We start from the raw sequence: 14409 nt of genomic DNA, 5'->3' as shown, positions 1-14409 counted from the left end.
CCAACTTTGTACCCTTTTTTTTCTCCCTCAAAGAGAAATTTTTAAATAGTGGACTTATGACATCTTATAAATTCTTTCAGGAAACCGGAAATTCTTTCTAATCTAACCTATGTAGATATGAAAACTCTTCAGTCTTGCAGAACAAAATAAATAAATAACATTAAACAGTCTGTGCTTGTTACCAGCCTTGTTTTCTTGTGTGTTTAATAAGCATACTTTTTCCAGGAACAATAACAGCCAGAATAAAATGATAAAATGACTCACTATTATAAAGATTTAGATATTGCTAGTCAACCAATATTACCTAAAAAAAAAAAAAACACACACCAAAATGCCTGTTACAACGTGATTACTCTATAAGGCAGCTGTTATTTCTGTCTCCCAAGAACAACATTTAAAAAAAAAAAAAAACAAAAAAAAAAACCATTCCATTGCATTTTCCCCCCTCAGGACAATTACACTGAATGAGAAAATACAAAATCATATCATATCGTGAACATTGTACTTTTTTTCTGCATAGGTCCCATTCCCTTTCCTAATACCAATGACAAAATTCCTTTTTAACAATGCCAAATATTTTTGAAATTTGATTTCATAAAAAATTCACCATTGAGATGAACCGCTCATAAGTATACCAATTTACAACATGAAATGATTTCTTTATGGCTGAGTTATTAAACCATGAAAAAGAGTGTTTATAATCAAAATGCTGACACAACATTAACAACAATGGTGGGAAATGCACTGTTGTGATATGGCTATTGCAGTTGTTCATTACTTGTAGTAGAGGGAAATCTCCTTCCAATGGCTCTTCTATAAAACATCAGTTAAAGAAATGCCAATACAAACATTCTCAAGCTGCCTTGTAAGAAGCTCTCATTTTAGCTGACATATCCATAAGTGCCACTAAAGCCAATTTTCAGAGCTATAGAAAAATTATGAGATTGAAGTACAACCCACCTACTCCCTGCACACACACACAAGCACGCAGGATCTCTCGCTCTCCCTCTCTCTCATTTATCTGACATGTTCATAAGAAATGCAAAACTGTAAAATTGGGCTGCCTAAACAGGGAAAACAAAGAGTAATTATCGTATTAAAGCAAAACTTGTGCTGAACCACAAAACATGAAATAATCATTTTGTCGTATGTGGCTCATTTGTCTGGGGTGGAGAAAGGATGGGGTGGTGGCATGAACTTTACCTGATTAGAAAACTGAATGACAATTTTTCTGCAGTATACTTGAATGTAAATCCCACAACCTACAATTAATTTAATATTAGCAAGTGAATTCTCCAACACTGATATTCATATCTATTTGTATAATAAGTAAAAACATTCATTCAATGAACTATTCATCACCATGATGTCTCTAGAGCTATAATAGTAAATGGCAATGGTTCTATCTTCAGGGAACTTAATATGGGTTGGGGAGGAAGAGGCAGACTGACAAAAAGAGCAGATTATGTAGATGGTCAGAGGTCAAATGCTATGTGAATAGACTACAGAGTTCCTTAGGAAAGAGGAATATAGGTAGACCCCTGGCCTATTCTCCTATGAAAGGTACTCACAGAGATAACAAGAATATCTAATCAATCTTCAAATAAAAGTTCACATATGGAAAACCTTCATAGGTCACATCAACCAAGATGGGAAGCCACTATAAAATTTGAGCAAGAGCATAATCTGACTTACATTTTAAATGGCTCACTGATGTGGACAGCAGACTATAAAGGTACCTGAGTAGAGGTAAGAAACAGAATGATACTGCCATAATGCAAAAAAAAAAAAGAGGTAATGAGAGGCTTATACCTGAGTAGTATCAATAGAGGTGATAAGAACCAGTCAGGAAGTCAGGACTCTTAGATTCATTTTGAATGTAAAGAACTCAGGATTTACTCAAACACAAGTAAAGTACGAAAAAAAGGAAACAACCTTAAATCTAGTTCTAAAGCTTCTGACCTCATCAAGCGGGAGGTCAAAATTCCCAGTCACTGGAAATGAGGAAAGGTACAAGAAAAGTAGATCTAGAATTCAGCTTGGGGAGGGTAAGCCAGAGGTAATTACTGGACTTGGGAGCAGAAGTGCTTCACATGAGGTTGTTTATTTGGGTCTGCACTATAAATATACAAATCATCAATGAATAGATGCAATTCAATACCATTAAAGCTGAGGTAGGATGATAACACGATGTGCATTAACACAGACTTTGAGGAGCCCAAGTTTTTGAGACCTGGGAATATGAAACAGTACCTGGTTGGGACAATGAAAAAGAACTTGGCTAAGAAGCATGAAAAGCAGCAGCACATAAAGTAGGAGGAAAAGCAGGAGTCTACAAGATGCTGGAAACTAAATGAGGATGGCAGTTCAAACAGGAGGCAGTGATCAACAGATCCTGCTGGTGAAACATATAATATGGAAACGTGGAGCACACTCTATAACTACAATAGGGTAAGAGGGAAGTGGGGAAATTAGGGAGAAGAAAAGACAAGTCTTTAAGAGTTTTACTATATGAGGGTACAGAGAACTAAGGTGGTAGCCAGCATTGACAAGAGGTCTTTTCATTTGAAGATGATGGTTTGCATAAAAATGTGCATCATCTAGAGATGATTTACTTTTTCCAGGAAGTGGTATTAATAGAGATTGATGCCAAGGGTGCCTTACTATTGAGCTATATTCCCCTGACCAATTTATTTCCTATTTTGAGATGAGCTCTTGCTATGTTGCTTAGGGCATCACAAAATTGTTGAGGCTGGCCTTGAACTTGAGATTTTCTTGCCTCAACCTCCTGAGTTGCTGGGATTACACATGTGCGCCACCAAACCCAGTTTAGAGAGAGGAATATTGGGGATGTGGGGGAAAGAAAGATGAGTTATTTGAAGAGAGATTCCATGGATAAAGGAGAGAATGGCTTGAGATAGGAACATAGAAATTATAGTTATAATGCACATAGAAATATGTAGGTCTATTCTGATGGTTTCCTATTGCTTGGTAAAATAAAAAATGAGCTCATCAGGTTTTTAAAAGCAGGAACACTCTGCCTACTGGGTGTTCTCTGCAGCCATGTTTAGCTACAGGACTGCAGGTACAGGGCAGACAGATAGATAACCTGGGTGGTTGATGCTGAAGGAGAATAACAAAGTGAGAAAACAGCAAGGGAGTCGATAGTATATGCAAAGGAATAAATATACTACCTAAAAAGAGAACAGAGACATGAAGAAACAGACTAGAAAAAGTTGAGAGAATCAGTGAATCACATTGCCACAGTGAGAATAAATGATTTTGCTTGTGTCCAGGAACAAGAGGGTATGGGCAAGAAAGACAGAGAAGGCTTCTCATAGTAACATGCCTGAAATTGAGAGACAACATTTAAAATGCAACATATATTCAGCTTGGGGAGGGTGAGCCAGAAATAATTACTGGACTTGCAAAAAGACAAGTTTCCACAAGTGAGAGAAAACATGGGATACTTGTCAGAAACAAGTATCCCATGTTTTCTCTCATATGTGGAAACTTAAAATAATATGAACATATACAGTCAGGAGTATATCTTCACTAGTGGAATACCTGTCCAGCATATACAGGCCTTAGGTTTGATCCCTACCCATGACAAAAAATTGCATTAAAATTAAATGTAATTAAATTAAATATAACTAGTGAAAAGATGAACAGTGAATAATGAAAACTAATGACCCTATCAAAATGCTGTCTTTCTATTGAAAAGAAGTAGAGTTGAGTTGAAATACTTAGCAGTTTTGAAAATCTTATCTCTTTTAACATTTACATGAAAAACTGACAAGGACTAACTTAACCCACAACCATCTCTAAATATTGTCAGAAAGGAAACTTTTGAGTAACTATGTTCCTAGAACATTATAGTATGTATGTCAATGGAATTTGCATTGTTTTCTAAATTATAGAATGATAGTTTTTTTTCCTTAAATTTATAACATTGACCAAATAAACTTAGATTTAACTATCTAAATTACTGCCACTTGTGAAAAGGGAAAAAGTAAATAGAAAATCATACTCTTCATTTATTTCAAAACACTTTCTTTAAACCTAGATTCATCATTCTAATAACATTGATTACATTAGTATGAAAATTAATTTGAGGTTTACAGAGCACCTGCCTGTTAGCTATATAGCAAGCCATTTACATGACAGGTAGTAGCAAGAGCAGTATCTGCATAATTTACGATTGATCATAGGTAAATCACATGGAGCTTACGACATTTATGATAGTATTTCCAGGATCCTGTGCAAAACTTCAAGTTGAACATACATCCAACACAGATAAAACTATATAACATTTTGCTTTCAAATAAAGACTCAGCTGGTTTACTCTTTCTTCCCAGCATGACCATCGACAAAAAAAAAAAAAAAAAAAACAGCAAAGTATATGATTTCTTCATCCTGTCACTGGATTAATTTTTACCATTCATGAGAAATGCCTGCACTGCAGTTTCTGTCCCCTCCATTCTTCCTCATTGCAAAGGAGATGCGCCTTGCAGCCAAGTGATCTCCAGGCAGGCACAGCCTGATGTGTAGTACAGAATGTTAGGCTCCCCATAATGTCACTCATTATTCTTCCTGACTTTACTTGTGCTCTCTCTGGTTGAAGCACTAAGATTAATGAAGCATTTGTTCTCAATCAAGAAGCTATTTATGAATACAGTTCCATTTACACTGAGCTATGTAGACTTCTCTTTCTGTTACAAAAGAGGATGAAGGTGTTTATTAAGCAAAAGTGAAAGGAAAGAACAGAGAAAAATGTTTTGTGACTTTTTGGCCTGTAAGCAGTTCCCTAATAGAAAGGCTGCATATCATAGTTAGGCTGTCAGTACAATTGATATACTAAATGTGGTATTCTGTTTGGTTAAGATAAAATAATTATTACCACTCTGTCCTTTGTAAGCCAAGGTGTAAGTCTGAAACTGTTTGGAATAATTTGCCTCCTCAGGAGGGAAGAGGTAATTCTGAGACCAAATATACTGCCTCAGATGGGAGAGTAGGGTTCTGGCTGGTGTTCCAGAGACACCTCTATAGACAGAAGCAAGGCAGCAAAAGCAAGCACTTGGCTACAGACACTGCCCACTGGTGAATGCTCTGCCTTTGACACAAACAGGGCCTTTCTTTCCCCCTCGTTTTACTTTGTATGTAGATCAAAGTCAGCCTGGCAGGCTGACAGCCTCTCTTCATCAGGTCTTGACAGTATCCCATGGAAGGAAAAGAAATACAGCATAAAACATATCAGAGAGAGCAGCAATGTCACCATGACCTCTCAAGGCCATAAGCCAATGTGATCTAAAAATCAATGGTTCTGATCTACAAAGCCACTTCAGAGTTCTTCACAAAAGAAAAATGTCAATGCTGTTGTCAGTTGGGAAATTGGATTCAGGAGATTATCCAGTTCTGGAAAAGTCCTCTGGCCAGAAAATAAAGTAAATATAAAAGGGAAAAGAACCTGTTTTGTGCAACCACCTGTTAACACCAATTATTCTACATTAAGTAGATAACTCAGTACACTGCAAGTTAGTGCTGGCTCTCATTTCAATGTGAACAAAGACCACCTGAAAACATTTCTGATGTAGGTTAGTTCTTCAGACTTCTTCCCTCTCTAAAAGCAAGTAGCTGGGCTGAACGAATCTAAGCCTGGCAATCTGTAGGACTAAGTAGCCAATTCCATGAATCCTGGTTCTCTTACTACAGAGTAGGGAATCCTGGACAAAGGAATTACTCTCTTAAACCTGCTGACTCATTATCTGTAATAGAGGAGATTTCTGAGACAGATGTAGATCTCTTTGGTCTTTATTAGCACTAAATTCTGTAAAAACTAAGAAAATTCTATCCATACAATTTACATTAGTTTTTATGTAAATCATTAGTTACCCTGAATTTATATTTTTGAAGTTAAGTGATGAAACTATTTTTTCTAAAACAAAAGATTTTGAGAGGGGCTGGGGATGTGGCTCAAGCGGTAGCACGCTCGCCTGGCATGCGTGCGGCCCGGGTTCGATCCTCAGCACCACATACAAACAAAGATGTTGTATGCGCCGGAAAAAAAAAAAACTAATAAAATATTAAAAAAAAAAAAAGATTCTGAGAGCTAAATGACGGTAACAAAAAAAAATTAAATCTATAGAATTTCTAATAATTATTATGAGATTGATATTGAGGAATAAGGTTTTTTTTTTTTAAATGGAATACTGGTAACATAATCCTCAACCATAAAAACTTAGTTCAACTCTCATCATCCTTGTCCTAAGAGAGAACTTCTACATTAGACAAATAGGACAGAAAGCACTATCTTCAGACTCAATAGAGTGGGAGTGGAGTTGCTTTCTATCAGAAGTACCTCCATCTATCGGAAATAGGTTCAATCAATGGGATTTACCCTCAAATCTACGGTGAAAGTTGAAAACTCGGTCAAAGAACCCAGCTTCCCCCATTTGCCAGTTCTTATGGAGACATATCTAGACAATTAAGGGGCTGAGGCTTGTTCTCAAAAATGTCAGGAGGGACCAGCTTTCCAAGACACAGATCTTCCTACTTGAGACATCAGGCTGAGAGTCAAAATAAGACCCACTCCAAAAATCAAGAAGTTTAATAGGTTTCACAAAAGTCAAAATTCTTCATATAGACGATTAACCCTCAAGGAGTATAAGAAATTAATTTTGAGACTCTGATAAAGGCAGAGAAAAGACTTCCCTTTCATTCATGAGTCAATTAAAATAGCCATGTGCACCACTGGAGGACATGGAATGGCAACAATTATTCCATCCATACATGATACTTATGTACAATCAAACAAAAAAATATATATGCCAAAGCAGCAAAATGTTCATTTTGATTTTACTGCATTTGCAAATTCAACTTGTTAGGGTGGATTAATTGTTTTTCATATTTAAAAACAAGGTCTCCCTGCATTGTCTAGGCTGTCCTTGAATTTGCAATCCTCCTGCCTCAGTCCCCCAGCTAGCAAGGATTACATATATTTGCCACCTTGCCAAGCTGACATGTTCTACTTTTTGTAAGTTTGCTCACATATAATTATTACTCTATTTTCAAAAATGAAGTAAAATATAGTACAGTAAATAAGGCTGAACTGAAGACACATTCTATATATGGGTTTTGATTTCTTAAAACCGTTTTTTGGGAAAAGGAACAGAACATTACATTAGTTATATGTGTACAATTTTATCATTCTGCAGAGTACAATAAATGCTCTTCTGTAGATGTATTTTCTGTAGATGTATAAATGCTTTTTCTGTAAATGTATAAAATTGCCTAGTTTATGCATTTCATTATAGACAATGAGACTCCTAACCTAAAAAATGGTTTTAAAAAATATTTCTTCATTACAAAGTCTATTTTTCCTAGCATGGCAATAGTCATTAAAAATCATAATGGATACCTGCATTTTTATACTGTACTAATGTCAAAAAAATTCAAATTCTCCTGAATTAAGTATAAAGAGACATATTGAAATAAAAAGAAATTTAAAACATAATGTACACTACCATGCATTCCCAAAAGGCAGCTAGATAAAATTATAATAAAGCCTTGGAATAATTTTTATTATACTTTATTTTTCATAGCAATTTTACATTAACAGAAAAACTGAGAAGAAATTAGAGATTCCCCATATACCCACTCCCCATACATGCACATCCTCCCCATAATCAACTCCTCCATCAGAGTGGTATAATTTGTTACAATTGAACCTATACTGTCACATATCATTCAAAAATACACAGTTTACATTAAGATTATGTCTGGAAAATTTATAATGAAATGTACCCAAAATCAGTATCGCACAGAGTATTTTCACTGATGAATTGTATAAAATGATGAAAATATATAATTACAAGTGAATTTTCATCTGGCCAATAATTACTAGTATTAGATGGTATTTCTTTATTTTAACTCACTGCATCTAACTAGGTTTTAAAAAAATAGATTTTTTTGAAGATCCCAAATTCTTAAAGAAAATTAATTAAAGCAAAAATGGAACTACAAAGAAACCAGAATCAAGGAATTTTAGGACTATAGAACTTAAATACATCTCTTTTGAACAACCTCATTACATTGCTTTTAAATTTAGATTCTGTTTAGAATATAGGCATATGAACTACTAAAACTTCCCAACAATTATTGAAGATAATAAAAAAGCTCCTTGGTAAGATATACCATAAGGTATTATTTTGAATTTTTCAAAGTAACAATGAAATGACAGCATAGGCCTAATGCTGCCAGGGACAGAAAGAAGCCTGGCAACTCATGATTAGTCAATATCATGAAACTGCGTGAGAAGTGACTTTCTACAATGTTAAATTATCAGTCTTCACATGCAGCTTTCACTCCCACTGATGATACTCTAACAAAACCCACAGCTTCTATCACCTGAAAAGTTCCTAAGGAAACACCTTAATTTCCTGGACAGAAACAACCGCCAGCATTGTTACACTGTCCCTTCATTTTAAAAGAGAATCTTACACATAAATTTCTTCTTCATTTCTTTAATCCACTTATATTTATTTATTCTTTAGAATTTCATATTATAAGTTCTTCAGATATCTATGAAAATCTTATTACTATCTTTAAAACTCTATATATAAAGCATTAAGGACTTAGCTTTTGTAATTAAAGAAAGTTTTTAGGTTGCCAGATGTTAGTCTTCTTTCATGAATAAAAGTTGTGGTCAGCCATAGAGTCATTTTGGGGCATTTACAGAAATACTTACATTCAGAAAAAGTTTTAAAAGAATAAAATGGAAAGGGTTGGGGGCAGACAGAGAGAAAAAGGGAAGAGGAGAGGGGAAAGAATACAAATTCTCTTTATGGGTAAGAATATTAGGTTTACATTTTCACTAAAGAGAAGCTTATAGTGGAAACTGATGCAGATAATAGATACAAAATATAGAAACTTAGATCAAAATTGATAAAATATTCACGAAGAATCTAAATAACAAGTAACAGACACTAAAATCAGAATACTGCATTTACACACCTAGAAACAGTACTTGGAGTGACTCAGGAGGCTGATGTAGGAGAATCACAAGTTCAAGGCCAGCCTGATCAAATTAGCCAGATCCTATCTCAAAATTTTGAGCTGAGAATGTAGATCACTGGCAAAGCACCAGTAAATTCATTATCTAGTACCACACTAAAATAAACAAAATGGAGTTGGCAATGTTTGAAATGCTCTTGAAAATGAAATTATAGTGAAGGAGGAAAAACTGCTCCAAAAAAAGAATTATTAAAACACACAAAAAAGCACTCCAAACACAGCTTAAAATAACATAATATAATCAGCTGAGTTATAGACTATGAATTCAAACAAAGCTTTAAAATTGTTGCATCTATTAATTTGATCAACATTAATGTAAGACAAAGTTGAGACTGAAGACAATGATATCAAACTATGAAGTAGACAACCAGAATATGAGGATAGTTATTTCTGGAGCTGTGGGGTTCTTTTATTTTCATCTCATGTGATTGGGGATTTAGAGGCTAGAAATCCAAATCTCAGAAACCAGGTTAAGGTATAATACAAAACTTGTAACTCATCTCTTTCCTTAAACACATGCAGTTGAAGCTGTAGTCCAGCTCTCTGTTTCTTAATTGACATAATTGGATGATAAAATAAAGAAATGGTTAAAAACAAAAATCAGAGTTAGGTCTCAACATAATCTTTGGAAATGGTGAGAACACTAAATATCAAAAATAAAAATCTATCTCAGATCCCAGTATCATCAACCCTACTTTAGGTTCATTACCTCACAATGATCTATCTGACATTATAAAACCGTACTAGAAGTATTACAGAGACAAATGAGACAGGAGTCAATTCTCCAGGGAAGAGAAAAAAAAAAGAGAGAGAGAGAGAGAGAAATGTGTCACAGTAGACTGGGTAGAGAGAGGTGAGGGGAGGGGAGAGGAGGGGGGATAGGAAGGGCAGCAGAATACAACAGACACTAGTATTGCTGTATGATCAACGTGACTGTATAAACAATGTGATCCTGAAATCTGTACACATGGAAAAATAAGAATTCATACCCCATTTGAATCAAATGAATGATATCAAGATCACTGTATTGTCTTGAGCAACTAATAAAAAAAAAAAAACAGAGTATTTGAGTCCAGAGTGACATCTACTCTTTATAATTGGTAAATAAAAAAACAGCATCTGTAAAGACTAATTCTAGCCTCAGAAACCTCTTTTATTATCTTTCCCAAACTGACGTTAAAAATTTCAAATAAGTTTGACACTCTACTATCTGATCTTATTAATTTATTTATTGTCTGAGAGTGGTGATATAATACCTAACATGTCTTTGCTTCCAAAATACTATTGCTTCTTCACTGTATGATATAGAATCACCATGTATAATCACCATGTATAATTCTCGCATATGCCTCATGAAAATGAATAAAAGGTGTTCAAAAGCCACTTACCATAAAAGAAAATAGCTATAATAATTACATTTGTTGTATAATCATATGTCCCAAGCTAAATATCATACAAGACCATTTTGCATTCCTGATAAATTACACTTACTTTCACAAGATAGGTTAAATAATAATTTTTAGGAAGAAGTGAAATATTCTCTGACCAAAGATATGCTCTTAGATTCCCATAAGCTTCTTCAGAAGCTCCATTTAAAAGAAGGTCTACAGCTCCTCTGGAATCTAAAACTGACAACCAGAGACTGCTTCCTGAAGAACTCAAGTCTAAGGATACTTTTAAAATGTAATCATTCCAGACAAAAAATTCAAAGAAATCATACTTAACTGTTTAGTAAAAATTAATATTGCAAAACTCACTGCCACACAAAAGTCAATTATCAATATTATCAGTTACTTCTCTGCAATACTTAAAACTGCAATTATTTCTCAGGAGAATTGAAAATGGAACTTCATAGACAAAGTTCACTCAAAATGGATAACTTGAAAAAAAGAAAAAACTGGCATCCACTGAGGATTTGAATCATTTCCAATTAAAAATTAGAAACTATGTGAATCTGAAAATCATTGTAAAGTTATACTCACGAGTTACCAGTTCTCTTGTCCACTGAAAAAGATTTAGATGGCTTCAACACTAAAAATACAAATGACCATATTTTTTGAGGAGACAATGAGTTAAGATTAATAGAAATCTGCTTTAAATCAATTCCAAAGAGTGACAAATCAGACTGCTTTCCTTTTAGAACATGCCATATAAAAACAGCAAAATTGATCAGAAACAGCTTTAAAATCAGAATGGATAGACAAGTCCTGATTCTGCCTCTACCATGCAAAGGACAATGGTACCATGACAATCGGACTGCTCAGTGTTTGAGCACAGGAGCAAGGCAATAACTATGGGTGGAACTCTTAACACCCTAGTGAAGTGATGAGATGGCCTCTATGCCTTGACAAATTTATTTCTAATTTGTCAAGGTGAATGAAAGAATATCACCAAACTGTCGCTACAAAATTTCATTTTGGCTCTACAATGAATAGAAGCTACACAATAAAAAGAGCTGGATATATCAATAAGAATTGAATATATTTATCCAGTCTTGCCTGTAAGTAAGAACTGCTGGCTATTTGAAGATGCTCTATATTCACTTAAATTTCATTAACCTAATTGATCACATGAAAGAAGACACCAAAATGTTTTCTGGGCCTACTAATGTAGAAGTTTCTTAAAAGGGAGATATTGCCTCTGAAATTAAGTAAATCATATTATTTAGACTTTAAAGAGTGCCCATTCTGAATTATTGGTGACTTTCATTTTGGGTAGGGTAAGTTTCCCTCTTACCCTACCCAAAGTGAAAGTCACCAATAATTCAGAAAGATATTGCCCTCAGATTCATTCCTTCAAGCTACAGTCACCATGTGTGAACTTCCATACTGACATCTAACTATACATAATCATAACATAAATTTTCATCATGCAAGGCATGTTTCTTCACATTATCCTTCAGGTTTTTAACTGTGGTTGCAAGAAAATTAAATTCTTTATCATTTAGTGACCTGAAAACATCAAGCTCATCTCCTATTCTAAGGTCATCAGGGAGGGAGATAGAATGATCTGGCAGGTGATCATGTTTAAGAATGTTCTTTTTGCTCTTGAAAAACAAGACACCTTTTAAGAAAATTTAGCGTAGAACACAATTAAATGGCAAAATGTATGAAACAATAGATTAGTGGAATGGAGATCAACACTGGATCTAAGTTTCAACAGGGTTTCTAGAAAAAAACTATTAAGACCAAGAGGAAATGTGTTCCCAAATAATCCTTTGTTGTTAAACATTTTATTTAAAGTTCATGGCAATGCCTGGCAGAGCAGATCTTTAAAACTTGCTTAGTATAAATGTAAGAATGAGTAAGTGGGAGAAAGACCTCAGGCTACTGGAAAAGTTGGAAATGATCATGGTTTCTTCAGGCATCAGCTGAATATCTCCACCTTGACTATTACTTAGGATAATTAATCTTAATGATGCCAGTAATAATCCTGTACAGAAAAATTAAGTAAAATTTTAAATTTTTGAGGCCTTGAAAATATCAATGTAGATTTGATAAACTGGCTGTTCCTACAGTTTGTGAAGCAGAAGAGGATTACATAGAAATTTACCTAATATTTCTACAATGGATACAATAGGACAATTTAGAGAAGGACGAACAAAAAAACATTAGAGTGTGAAATTACACAGAAAAACATTAATGCAGGGGCTGGGATTGTGAGTCAATGGCAGAGAGCTTGCCTCACACGTATGAGGCACTGAGTTCAAATACAAATAAATAAATGAAATAAAGGCATTGTGTCCATCTAGAACTAAATATATATTAAGAAAAATGCATGCAATCTTATATTTCTATTATAATTAAATGTATCCACATGAATGGAATAACTGAAGAGGTAAAGCAGTAGTAAAACAAGATACTTACTGCTGTCCAGGCATTTCTTTTGCACCGGGCACAGAGCCATCCAGCACAGATCTCATGAGAAGGAACACCATAACAGCCTAGGAAATAATAGCATGGATCCATGCATTAAGTCTCATGCATCTTTACAATATTACATATCTCAATACTGACATAAATAAAACCATATCATTTGCCCACTATATACTGTTTTTTATTTGTGAGGCTCAAAACAAAATACAAGCAAGCCTGTGTGAAAGATATTTTTGGTTCTCCTGCTTCATGATTAACAAGACATGATTAACAAAACAAAAAAAAAGGGGGGGGGTGGTATGGGTCTTAAGGTTAACTAATGCTCACAATATTTCACAAAGATAATTCTTGAGTAGACAACATTTTTAAGCTTCCAAGTCTGGCCTTTCACACATGCATAAACATTTCCAAGAAGAAGCAATCCATTAAGGAAGGTGTTTTGAAATGCTAAAATAAGTAAACAGCAAATTTTGATGTACTACTTTTTAAATTCATGTGATTTAAAATTACACTTTAAAAATTACACATAATTATCCTTCATTTCAGTGATAGGGCAAAAACTACACAATTTGATTAGTGATGAAGTAATGTCCTTAATTCATCTTGTCTGATGGGTCAATGCCTGTCCCAAAATAAATATGAAGATGATTAAGGGTACAAAAATATAACAATTATATGGCAGCAAGAAATTATATGTTGCCAAAAGGAGTGGCACATGCCTGTCATCCCAGCAACTAGGGAGGCTGAGGCAGGAGGATCGCAAGTTCAAGACCAGCCTCAACAATTTAGTGAGAATTGATCTCAAAATAAAAAATGAAAAGAAGTGAGGATGTAGCTCAGTATAAAAGCACCCTTGAATTCAATCCCCAGAATCAACAAACAAAATAAACAAACAAACAAACAAAAAACCTAAGTTACAAAAAAACCTAAGAAAATTCTATGGGTAGTTTTTACAAATTTCAGTAACATTTGAGACAGGAACAGAAAGTAACAGAAATGTAACTATCTAAAGAAACACTTATAGCAGTTAACCAATTCTATAAAATATGAAGTTCAAGTACACATTTATGAAATAACATAGCTAAACTGTATAACTGCTACATTTACAATCAAGATTAAATGCCTATTTTGTATCCTGATGCTTTGCCTCTTAAATATACATACTAACATATGGTGAAACTGTGTTTGTATGCATGCATGTGTGTGTTATTAATTACTATCAATAGAAGAATACTGCTATTATTGTATTTCAAGCAGATGACATTCAAATCTCTTCAGGAAGTATATGGTATCTAATTTATAAATTTATCAGGAGGTAATTTCAACTCTAAAACTATTATTTCTTTGGGGTAAATATGAATGAAGATAACTCCATCAAAAATCTTTTAAACTACACATTGAGAAAGACAGACCGTATGGAAGTTGTTAATAGAATACAAGATTGAGTAAAATTGGAAAAAAC

The 14409-nt window shown here is 34.2% G+C and overlaps 1 protein-coding gene across 7 annotated transcripts in view; it reads right to left on the bottom strand.

Annotated features, from left to right (window-relative positions):
• The window catches only part of Kdm4c (lysine demethylase 4C), a 382463-nt gene that overhangs the window by 122282 nt on the left and 245772 nt on the right, over positions 1-14409 (bottom strand). For 6 of the 7 annotated variants that reach the window (XM_078047622.1, XM_078047621.1, XM_005327972.5 and 3 more), the window contains one exon: positions 12939-13015. In XM_078047622.1, the coding sequence (XP_077903748.1) occupies positions 12939-13015 (77 nt within the window). Of the gene's footprint in view, positions 1-11054; positions 11104-12938; positions 13016-14409 lie in introns of all 7 variants that reach the window. The other variant, XM_040285752.2, reaches the window with a different exon arrangement.

This window comes from Ictidomys tridecemlineatus, chromosome 4 (assembly GCF_052094955.1).
Source record: "Ictidomys tridecemlineatus isolate mIctTri1 chromosome 4, mIctTri1.hap1, whole genome shotgun sequence".
NCBI classification, from domain to species: domain Eukaryota; kingdom Metazoa; phylum Chordata; class Mammalia; order Rodentia; family Sciuridae; genus Ictidomys; species Ictidomys tridecemlineatus.
Note: the sequence above shows the minus strand (reverse complement) of the source record. Positions and strands in the feature narration are given on the sequence as shown.